This window comes from Tiliqua scincoides, chromosome 5 (genome assembly GCF_035046505.1).
Source record: "Tiliqua scincoides isolate rTilSci1 chromosome 5, rTilSci1.hap2, whole genome shotgun sequence".
Lineage (NCBI taxonomy): Eukaryota > Metazoa > Chordata > Lepidosauria > Squamata > Scincidae > Tiliqua > Tiliqua scincoides.
Window position 1 is genome coordinate 91156175 of NC_089825.1, and position 12169 is coordinate 91168343.

Consider the following 12169-nt stretch of genomic DNA (forward strand, 5'->3'; position numbering starts at 1 on the left):
CCTACCCTTGGATCCAAAGGACATGTCTCAGAGTTTCCTTCCAGCATTTCTAATGTTAAACGGTTCCCCACTTTTAAAATGCAGACCAGTTTTTAAAAACATGGTGGGGGGGGGGGGAGAGATGTAATGTGGGGAAGGCAAGAATGCCTAAAACATGACTGTGCACTTATATAGCACTTTTGCGTGTTCAAAGCACTTCACACTTTAGCTGATACAGCAGTAAAAATTCTAACACATCTTGGATGCATTAAAATATATTCAGCTGCATTTAAAGTTGGACTAATTTTCAAGCAGAAGGAAGCTTTCCTGACTTGCCATGAAATGCTTCCCTTCTGGCAAAAGCAAGAACTTCCACCATCCAGATAAGAGTTTTCCCTTTTCCAGTCTGATCAATGGGCACAAGAGTATCTCCTTTTTGTTTGGTTTGGTTTAATTCGAAATGGTAATGCTGTAACTGAATTTACCTTTCCTTTATGGTTCATCACTGGGATCTTGGGGTGAGTGCGTTTGTCTTCATTTGGTAATAATTGTAACTTTTTTTTCGCCCTAAAGCCTAAGTTTTGTCAGGATCACCACCTTTCAAGTGGTGTACCTAAACTGCAAGGTACAAAAAAAGCTAGAGACAATTCCATTCAGACACCTGGAAACTGGAAGAAACTTATTGTACACCTCTCAACTGTGTCCTGAGGGGATTTTTCATTCCACTGCAAGGTTTTCCATTTCTGTGGAGGAAATGATTACATCAGAATATGTTCCCAGATGAAGAGCAGTTTGCCGCTTTTCCAAGCAAGCTGGCAGCTCCAGCAATATTTTTTTTCCCTTTTGATCATCCGTTCTATTTACAGCATATTTTCAAACAGGTACATCTCCTTTTTTTCTTGGCACAGCAGACTACGACCTGACCCAAGAGACTGGCACCCAAAAGGAGTCCGTGCTCAGTTTCTCCAAAATGGTTCTCAACTGGTTGCAGGCACTATGGAGATCTTCTTTCACCAGGACAGTGTCAATCAGGTGGCCATACTGTTCTTCAATGAAGGCTGCTGAGTTCACCATTTCTTGCTGCTCCTCATCCTGAAAATCAAGACAGGAAGACAACCCAAGATGATACTCGGGGCAAGTCTGTTCTGTGCTTAAACAAAGGGAATTCAACAGGGGTGCACAACCTCTTGGCACTAGCCAAGAAAGAAAATCTTCAGATCTAGGAATCCAGAGAGACAGCACATTTTATCATGTGCGGGACAAACCTACCAAAACCAAATTATGGTTATACCAGCTCCTCCAGTCAACTTCCCTGGCAATCTATTTGCTTGCCAATCAGCCGGAATTCACAATTTCTTGGCATAATGTGCATTTCATCTTCAAACTACAAAATTTCTCATCGCACACCAATTTAAATAAGAACATAAGAAACAGCAGTGTAGGATACAAGGTAATTTCAAGGCAAATGCAGCAGGAGCAATATGAATCTCTCACAGCCCCACATAGTGAGCTGGCTATTGTCTCCAAAAAGATGAGACACTGTGCCCAACCTTCAGAAAGAACCAGGTGTGGATGTAGATGAGCCAACCATGGAAGACATGGATTGGTGGTGCCTTCATCATAGTCCAGGGAGGAACAAACAAGTTTGTGTATGGCAGTGTTTCTCAAACAGTGGGTCGGGACCCACTAGGTGGGTCATGAGCCAATTTCAGGTAGGTTCCCATTCATTTCAATATTTTGTTTTTAATATATTAAACTGGATGCTACCATGGTATGTGACTGCATCTGGGGAAATGTTACAGACCTGTACTTTTAATAAGCTACTATGTATATTCTTTTAACAATGATAGTCAATGGGACTTCCTCCTGGGTAAGCGTGGGTAGGATTGCAGCCTAGGATTGTAAAACTTTTCCTGCCTAATGACGTCACTTCTGGTCATGACATCACTTCTGGTGGGTCCTGCCAGATTCTCATTCTAAAAAGTGGGTCCCGGTGCTAAATTTGTGAGAACCACTGTTGTATGGGGAACTGCACCTCCATATTTGAAGCCCAGGAGCAGCTATATCCCATGTTCCGGATTGCCCACTAGCATCGTGATGGCCCACCCGACCTAATGGCTCACAGACCACAATCAGCCTATGGATACTGCCAACCAGAGACACTGAAGGGCTTGTTAAGCAGAGCCTGACTGGGTCTTCAGGACACATGCCCAGGTATAAGGTCTGACCACCAGCGGAGCAGATTGTCTTGGTACTGCAGCCCAACCTAATCTGCTATCCACTACCTATTTCCCAGACCGACTGGCTGCTCTATTATGTCACTCCCATATGTCTGATTCTATTGCCTGAGAGCCTTATCTTGTCCCGAAGGCCTAAACTTGTGACTAGGGCTAGACATAATTAAAAGTCATCTAACATATGACATCTAACCATCTAGCAAGGTAATTGTTGGTGATGCAGTTTTGGGGCGCAATCTGAAGGGCACCTTATGACGGCCCAAGTCCCTTGGGCCGGCATAAGAGCATTGCAAACGTGCCGTAAAGCATGTTTGCGCCTCCTCGCAGGGAAGCCAGGCTGGCACTCTGAGAAGCGCTGGGCTGTGGAGGCTGGCATAAGCCTCCACCGTGGCTTCCCCACAGCTGCTTGTGTCGGCACGCTCGCGCCGGCACAAGTGGCAAAGGTAGGCATGGAGGGGCAGGGAGGAGGAGGGAAGGAGGTGTTTCTGGGCAGGGGAGGGTGGGCGACGGGCAGCCCCAGGGGTGGGTGCGCGGGGAGCTGGAGGCGGGGCTGGGACCCAGCAGTTATGCCGGATCCCAACCCCCGTCCCTGTGTAGAACGGAGGTGGCGCAGGTCCGAGGAGACCCATTGGGGCCAGCAAACCTTACCCAGGGGTAAGGGGAAGAGCTTCCCCTTGCCTCTGACTGAGCCACTGCTGCCAACAAACCCACGCTGGATGCAGCGCAAGCCTCCTGGCTTGCCTGCTCCAGCGCGGGTTTGGATTGCGCCCTTCATCTATTTTGGTTTTGTCTAATAATAGTTTTATGTTTTGGAAAGAAATATTAGAAAAAAAATTCAAAAATGACAGGTGAAACTACACCTCTGGATCCCATAACAGTTATTCTTGGCTAGTTAGAAATACAGACATAAAGGAAGATTGAGAATTAGTATCAAACCTATTGCATGTGGCAAAAATATGTATAGCCACTAAACTGGAAGAAAGGTGTAGCTCAATCAACTTTTGAGAGGTTCAGAAAAAAATATCGGGTCAATTCTGGTTCAGTTTATAAAATTGACGTACTTCAGCTCTTGATGGGAAATATTCTGATCATCGTGTTGAGAGCTGAATTTTGCTTGCAGCTTGTTGGAATGGAAACATTTCAGAACAATGGTCAGCCGTATGTTTTCATTCTCTGAAAGCCTTTATTTTTTCTTAATGAAAAATAAGTATTGTTCTACCCAATTCACAAAAGGCAAGAAGGGCCTTCCTCTCATATACATATAATAAAACCATCTAGCAACAGGGATTCCTGCTTGTAAAAGATCACAAATTACTACACTTTGAAAAAGGGTTGCTTTATAATATATTCAGGGAGGGGGGAGCTTTGGATTCATAGTGTTACCATATTAGGGCACTTTCCCACTCTGTTATGCCATGGAGAACTGGTGACAAAAGTCATCTTCTGGTGAAGAGCCCTTGTGTGAACCAGCCTTTTGCCTGAAATACTTACAAGTGGAACACAGATTTCCTCTGTCTGTAGAGTAGTCGGTGCATTCTTTTTCTTTTCTGGGACAAGAGGCTTCACAAAGACAACATATGGCTTGAACTCTGCTGTCCTCAAGTGCTTCATTGCCTGCAAACAGAAATAGAGGCCACAATTTTTAAAGAGAAAAAACCAAACCAAAGGCCAAATGAGGACAGACAGTGGGGAAAGGGAGCCAAGATTCAACCACTATCCTAAGGCATGGTCTGAAGTCATATGATTGGGGGTGACATTAGCAATTGGCCAGATTAAATACTGGCCAATGGCCCATGCCCATTAGAAGGTGCAGCTGGTTAAGAACACTGGACAGGAACACTATGGGGGGCAAGAATTTGTTCCAGGGCCCCAGCTACCTGGCACTAGTGCTGCACGTTTTGCAGCCACCTTGCCAAAGCTAAGCAGGTCTCATCATCCAACCATCAGAACCTCTTTGTGGATTTGGCTTCAGGATTTTTGCTTTCCTATGGTTTACCAAAAGTACCTAGATATCAGTTCACTACTGTCCCAAGATCAGCTGAAGAACAACATCAAATGGGGCAATATCAACATATGGATGAGAACTGCACTCCAGGTTTGTACACAATCTCTCCTCAAAAAGCTGCACATGGCCCTTAAAAGGCACCAGGGATACAATATATAGTATCTTACATCTCTAGAGAGTCATCCAGTCAAATACAACTAGAACAGCAGCAAAGTAGTTTCTTTTCTGTATGTGGATCTAGAAAGCCAGATTCTTTCGAGTGCATCTGTAGCTGTCTCCAGCCCATTTAACAATTTTTCCCCCAAATGTAATATTACATATGGGTCTATTGGGCTGTACCCTACAAAAGTTAGTCATGACTAAGTCCCCCTGAAATGATGGGATTTAAGTTAGTCATAAGTAACTTACCACACCAATTTCAATGGTGGTTAGTCAGGATTCACTTTCTTAGGATTATTATTAACTTTATTAACTTATTTATTAACTTAAATAAATTATTTTAAATAAATTATTTATTTAACTTTATTAACTTATTTATTAAGAATATAGTCCATAATGTCCTCATGCCATTGACTCCAGTGCAACTTTCTCCAAGTCAGCCTCTTAGTTTAAGCCCATTAGTGTTTGCTAGCTAAGAATGCCAAGGGTTCAATGAGCAGGTTGGTAGTCCCGGATAATCAAGATTCTAATCCACATCACTGGGCGACAAAAACCTAAGCTGATCTGGCAAAACCGAACATGCAAAGGCCAAGTTGTGTGAGCTGACCTGAGTTTCATGGACAAAGAGACAACGAAATGAATGGGAGATCCAAAAGTGAGATTTAAAAAAAAATCATCATCAGAGTTTACCTCAGGCACGACATCTACAAGGCAAATTTTATTTTTGGACATGATGGACTGTATTGCCTCCAGGCTTGTTCCATAGAGGTTCTCCTTATACTCTCCATGCTCCACAAATCTATGAACATTGAGGGAATGCATTGAAACATCAGTTCTCTCAGAACAAGACAGCAGTTGAAATGTGCCCGCAGCTTATTATACATTATAAATACACTATGGCTGGAAAAAAGGTTTGCCACAGACAACACAAACAAAAGGGGGTCCTGCCTTTCAACCTTCTGGCATCCACATGAGAATCAAATGAGAACCCTTTCCACATACAGATGCTGGCCCAGTCTCATGGCTGGTAATAAACTTCTTCAGATACGTATTGCTGAGGTGGTCATAAAATTCCCAGAAGGATTCTTTTTACCATCCCTTTCAACTTCTTTCTAACTAGCCTCCTCATCTGAGGAAAGTCTGTCCTTTGAAAGTCAAGGGTTTTTGTGTCAGATTTGCTTGGCAGTCTTCCCCTGACATGCATGGCAAAACAGATCGCAGCATGGTCACTGTTCCCCAATGGCTCAGTAACATTCGCATCCCTAACCAGGTCCTGAGTACCGCACAATATTAAATCCAGGGTCACCTGTCCTCTGGTGGTCTCCATGACTAGTTGCTCCAAGATGCAGTCATTTAACATGTCAAGAAATCCAGTCTCTCTTTCTTGACCAGAGCACAAATTGACTCAGTCAAGATGATGACAATTGGTCCCCCATGATTACAACCCTATCCTAATCCCACTTTGACACCTCCCTGATTTGTTTCCTTGTTTCAAGGTCCCCTTCAGGTTTTTGGTCTGGAGGATGATAGCATGCCCCCACTATTATATCGCTCCTTGGTTCTGGTAGTTTAACCCACAGTGATTCTATGGCGGAGGTGGTCCTGACTTCAGTCTCTACTCTGCTATATTCCACCTCTTCTTTAACATAGATGGCCACCCCAACATGCCCCTCCCTGACCTTCCTATAGAGTTTATAGCCTGGGATTGTGGTATTCCCTAGCACAATACAATCAAGTTCTCCCATTTTTGGTTGAAGACTTCGGGCGTTTGCATAAAAGCACCTATATATGGGTTTCCCCAAGAAGGGCTGCTTATTTGCACCTTTATCCCCACAGCCTCTCATTTTGCTGGACCGGCTGTCACATCCCATCATGCTTCCACTCTTAACTCTCATTTAATTCCTACTCTGCCATTTTCTTGTTGTTCTCTAACCCCAGAGGGATGGGGAATCTTGAACCGGATGCCACTCAGATCCTGTCAGCTTTCCCCCAGGGTTCAGTTTAAAAGCTGGCACCTTTTTTATGTTACGCACCAGCAGTCTGGTTCCGTTTTGGTTCAAGTGAAGCCCATCCCTCTTGTACAAAATTGGCTTGTCCCAAAATGCTCCCCAGTGCCTAACGAATCTAAGCCCCTCCTCCCAACACCACAGTCTCATAAGAACATAAGAACAGCCCCACTGGATCAGGCCATAGACCCATCTAGTCCAGCTTCCTGCATCTCACAGCAGCCCACCAAATGCCCCAGGGAGCACACCAGATAACAAGAGACCTGCATCCTGGTGCCCTCCCTTGCATCTGGTATTCTGACATAACCCATTTCTAAAAACAGGAGGTTGTGCGTACACATCATGGCTTGTACCCATCTCATTGAGACCCCGAGCTCCATCTGCCTAGCTGGCTCTGTGTGTGGAACAGGTAGCATTTCCGAGTGCTACAGGAGGAGGTTCATCATGGGGGTTATGCAATGAGGTTTCGCATCTGGCGACACAAACCCTAGTGACTCCCCTGCTTATGGAAACTCTAAAAAAAATGGGGTTTATGGTCAGCCTGCCTACATAAACTGCCCTGAGTCTGAGAAGTATGGTATATAAATACAGTAATAAATAAATGGGTCAGAGTAGACTGAATGCATTCATAGTCTCATAGTAGATCAGAGAGTAAAAAAACAACAACATGGCAGTGGATGGTAGAAAAGACTATAGAGGAATAAGATGGGGCTAGAACATGTCATCTTGAAACCAGGAGGAGGGGAAGATACATATCATGAAGCAGTGGCATGGCCCATGTGAGGCTCAGGGCAACTGCTGCTTCCCTGAAACAAGGGCCTGATCAGAGCCCATTCAGCATCGATAAGAGATCCTGACTGTGGACTAGAAGAGAGACACCATTCCTCCCTGTCTCCCCCCCCCCGCGCATGCACAAGCAAAGCCTACTTGTTATGCTGCACATCGGTCTCGAACGACTGCTTTGAAACAAAGTTGTACTCCACACCTTCCTTTTCGTGACTCTTTTTGGACCTGGTGGTATCTGAAAGAGAGAGGAACACCAAGGCTGGGCCACAACTCCATATAGCATCGCTGTTTGCAGGGCAGCATTTGGTTTGGATTGGTTATTTTGGTTGGCAACCTTCAGTCTGGAAAGACTATGGTATAAGCCTACAGCACCCGGTATTCCCAGGCGGTCTCCCATCCAAGTACTAACCGGGCCTGATCCTGCTTAGCTTCCAAGATCAGACAAGATCAGGCATGTGCAGGGTAATGCCAGGCTGCGAAGCACTGGGGGCCGGGAACTGAGCCCAAGAGGCCATCTGAATATACTTCAGGCTTGTGCAGAGCACATACTGTGAATCATTTCTCTCAGTCCACCAGTGACACAGGCAGGAAGGGGGGGGGGATCAAAGAGAAGGAGAGTCCAGTTGACTTCATACCAAGATGGTGAGCTTGATAAAAGCCTCCCCGTGACCTGTGCGGGTGGACGTGTCACAGCTGCCCAAATGGCATCGGTTTGCACCAGCACCATCTGTTAAAAGGCTTTTGCACAGGCATAATGAGTGAACCAAAGCGAGCCAGACCCTTTCTTCTCTTTGGTCATCTTGCATCTCCTCTCAATAGCCACTTAGCAACAGCAGGCCTCACAGTGCGTACCTTGGCAGAGGCTGCAGAGTTCCCCTTTGTACAGACATGCATTAAAATGAAAGCCAGCATCATTTTTCTGCCCCAACGGGGGGGAACCAGGCTTTCCTCTGCCAACACTTTTCAAACACCGCACATACCAGTCTTCACGATGAATACCAATTTCCTCATTTCCTTTGTCCCTTCTCCCTGCTTCCAGTGGGCTGTCTGCAATTTTTTTTTGTTTACGTCAAGTGCTCTTCCTAGACTCACACATTTGACCAATCGTATCAAATCTGATTATTATTTTGATTACATTTGACAAAGTTTGGTTTTTAGGCTGAAGAACCACCCCAGGAAGGGTGTTCTGTGATGTCCCAGGGACTCAGCTAATTAGTATCAGAAAATAATTAGAATTCTAATTAGTATTCTTAATTTGTGAGCATGTGACTAGGACACAATTTGCCAAAGATGCCTGCCACTAGGTCACCAATGTAAAAATTTCATGTAAACTTAATACTTGCCCCCTCCTTTCAATTTGTTTTAAATCTGTAGAAGACAAAGTTCCATTACACAGGCCTGCAAATCTGACTGTCAGAAAATCTTTTTTCAAAATTTATGGTGGTTTTATATGAATTTGGGGCACTGATTCCAAAAATGGCATCAGTTTTGATCTATCACCTCTAGTTTCAGAGATATGGCATGGCCTCATTAGGGAATGGTTCAAGCAGCTTCCTCGTGAGGAATTCATTACATTTACTGTTCCACTAACACTCAGCTTCATGGCTGAAGGGAGGTTTGAACCCAGGTCTCTAACCATTAGACACACTGGACCTCTGAAGTCATTACTCAACATCCCACAAAATAACCCCTAAGAGACTTTTACAGCTCAAACTGTGTCTTCATCCAGCAGCCAACAGTTACACCAATTCCCTGTTTAGTCAGAATGAGGTTGGAGGGATAGTTATTAAATCCAGCCCTCTGTACCTCTTCTCAAAAGTTAATCAATGCCAATGTTAATTGTATCACAGGGCTATGCTCATGCAGTCCCAGCAGCTGGATCAGGGCCAAAATTAAAGCAATGCATCTGTTAACAAAACATTTTAAACCAACATCAATAAACCATCCTTTTAAAAATCCAGCTCAATTCAGCCCTCTAGCAATACTTTTTAGAAAGCGTCCCTGGAAAAAAAATTGTTTTCTTTGGCTAATAAAAAGAATGTAAAAGCAGGAGCTTAAACAGCACAGAAATTCTAACACAGTGGATTTCAGAAGGGAGAATTTCACCAAACATGAGAATAGTTAAAATGAAATTAAAAGAGATCATCAGGAGGGTCAAATCCTTTCAAGCAGCTTTGAGGTTATTCAAGCTATCATAATGCAGTATTTTAATTGGAACAATTGGCTTGCCATAAAAGATTTGGCTTGAACTATCTGAATAACTTCAGAAATCTTTTAAAGCAGTGGCTTAACGACTCGTCCTCAAACCACGGAATAGACAATTAATGGAAGGGCTAATTAAAAAACCGTTTGCATTTTATGGTTTAACAAAGTAATATATTGGATGAGAATTGATTGTTTCTAGTCATGATATACAAAATAGCTGGAAGTGCTTAGAGGCTTGGAAGCAGATGAGAATCGTGGCGTGGGTGGTAAAAGACTGACAAAGAAAATATAAGAGAAGTTATTTTGCAACAAAAGTATAAATACTGCAAGTACAAAGAAAAAAAATATAAATATGAGAGAACAGGCAGTACCCACACTGGAAGCAATCCAATATAGAAAAAACAAGGTTTGATAAGGAAAAAACAACAATTGCTTCCGTAAAAATGGCAACAAAGTGGTGTTAGGATAGAAATATCTAAAATTTAAATCAGAATGTGGAGACGGAAAGGTTTTATCCGCTTCCATAATGGTTAACATTTTGTGTCAAGCAGTGTAGTTGATCCTTAAAAGATCTTGAACAGAAAAATGTACTTCACAGGACAACCCAAATTATACTCAACGTAATTTCCCTGCCAAAGGACGTGATGATGGCAGCCACCAGCTTAGATGGCATTGGAATGATAAGACCAATTCATGGACTGCCAATGGCTATGGCAAGCAAATGGAACCTCCAGGTTCAGAGTGGAATACTGCCAAGGGCAGATAGACAACAGGGGAGAATTGTTACTTTCCTCTTTGTGAGCTTTTCAAATGCATGTGATAGGTCACTGCTGGAAAGAGCACCAGCCAAGATGGACCCTTCATCTAATCCAGGAATGTAACTGCTTTGTTCTTATTACAGGCACTCACCCTGTATTTGCAGATCCGTCACCCACGGATTTAGTTCTCTGCTGTTCTCCATGCCTGCCCCCCTGCTCAGTACCTTTGTTTATCTTCTTTACCCTGGTGCCAAGCAAGTACGTTTCTTTCTTTTACAGAAAGCAAGCAGGCAGCACGGATTCTAGAGGGACACAGTCAGAACATTAACAGGAAGCAGGGAGCAGGGAGCTTCCTGTTAATGTTCACTTAGGGTCCAATCCTGTCCAATTTTCCAGCACCAGTGTAGCCGCAATGCTGCCCCAAGGTAAGGGAACAAATGTTCCCATACCTTAAGGAGCATTCTGTGACTGCCTCTGCAATACAGGATGCAGTGCATGCCCCATTTACACGGCTGCACCAGCAGTGGAAAACGGGAGAGGATTGGGTTCTGAGTCTCCTCCCTCTAGTGTCCAAGCTGCCCGCCTGCTTTCCGTGTTCCTGTTTTGTACTTCTCCATATATAGGGGCCCCTGTTATCTGTAGTTTCTGTATCTATGGGAGGGGTGGGAACGTATCCCCCATGGATACAGGGGGGCGCCTGTATAAGACTTCATATCCACCAGCTTCTTACTTATCTTGCTCTCACTTGAGGTGTGGTTGGCCGGGGTTTGTGAGAAAGTACCGATTTGACTGTACCCAATCTCTAGAATCCCTCACTCCAGGAAACTCTGTTTAGCCTCTCCTTTAATGGCCTAAGAGCATCTTTTTTCAGCAGACCATTGAACCTGAACGGATTGATTTTAGAAGCCCTAAAGCAGTGGTTCCCAAACTTTTTAGCACAGAGACCCACTTTTTAAAATGACAATCTATCAGGACCCACCTAGGTTCAAAAGACTTAAAAAAAAAAAAGATATCTAGAAAAAAATAATTCTACTTACAAGTAATAATAATTAGAAAAAAGATGCCCAAACATTTTATCTGTCTATAATTACACAAGCTTGCAAACTACAAGGGGCTGAATTCCTTGCAAACTGCAGGAACTGAGTTCTTTGCAGGGCAATTTGCAGCTATTTGATTTTGGAATAATTTCAGGGTTTCAGGCGATTAGTTATCTGATCTTTCCATCATTAAGTGTTTTCACTGGAGGCTCTTTCTGGGCTTTGCAACCCACCAAAAACTGGGTCGTGACCCACCCATGGGTCCCAATCCACAGTTTGGGAACCACTGCTGTAGAGGCTACTGTCTGATTTATAAATGCGAAGGGGTGTGACTATAACGGTGAAGGGGCAGCAGTGCCCCTCCCCAAGTAGCAACTTGTTTAATCCTTGATGCACGTAGCCTAATCTGCCCTGTCCATTTTGTAAACCACAAAAAAATTGGGTCATGATGACCCACTAGTGGGCCCAGACCCACAGTTCGAGAACCATTGTCCTAAGTAATGGGTTTATTTTAATGAATGCCACCTTGGGTGGTCCATTTTTTGGGACCAGAAAGGTAGGATATATTTTTTCTCAATAAACCTGAACATCCAAAAAGATCTGAAAGCACAATCCTGTCCACGCCTACTCAGAAGCAAGTCCCTGAGTTTAATGGGACTTACAGGTAAGATACTGCCTTAGCTGCCTTCCCCTGTTCAAAGCCTCCAACCCTCTTTCTCCATTACTTCAATCAGAATACATGCCCAAAGATAAGACAACCAAATACAGTATTTGCATTAATTCAGAACATAGTCCTAAAGGTACACCATTTTGGCTGTCTTCTTGCTGAGCTTCAAGGCCACAGACACTATGTACCGTTATCTTAATTAACTTGCAAATGAGGTGGAAAAGGGAGGTGAACTGGGTGGCCAAGTGCTTCGCCTTTCCATCTAGCAAGCTCAGCGGTCCTCCCGAGGCACTTCACCCACACTAGTGTTGCTTAGGAAATCAGAATGAA

The 12169-nt window shown here is 43.9% G+C and overlaps 1 protein-coding gene across 1 annotated transcript in view; it reads right to left on the reverse strand.

Moving 5' to 3' along the window:
• Positions 1 to 891: 891 nt before the first annotated feature.
• Positions 892 to 12169, reverse strand: part of MPP3 (MAGUK p55 scaffold protein 3) — a 55418-nt gene continuing 44140 nt past the window's right edge. The window contains exons 15-18 of the mRNA XM_066627578.1: positions 7314 to 7407; positions 5071 to 5179; positions 3708 to 3830; positions 892 to 1071 (exon numbers count right to left, since the gene is read on the reverse strand). Of these exons, the coding sequence (XP_066483675.1) occupies positions 892 to 1071; positions 3708 to 3830; positions 5071 to 5179; positions 7314 to 7407 (506 nt within the window). The remainder of the gene's footprint in view (positions 1072 to 3707; positions 3831 to 5070; positions 5180 to 7313; positions 7408 to 12169) is intronic.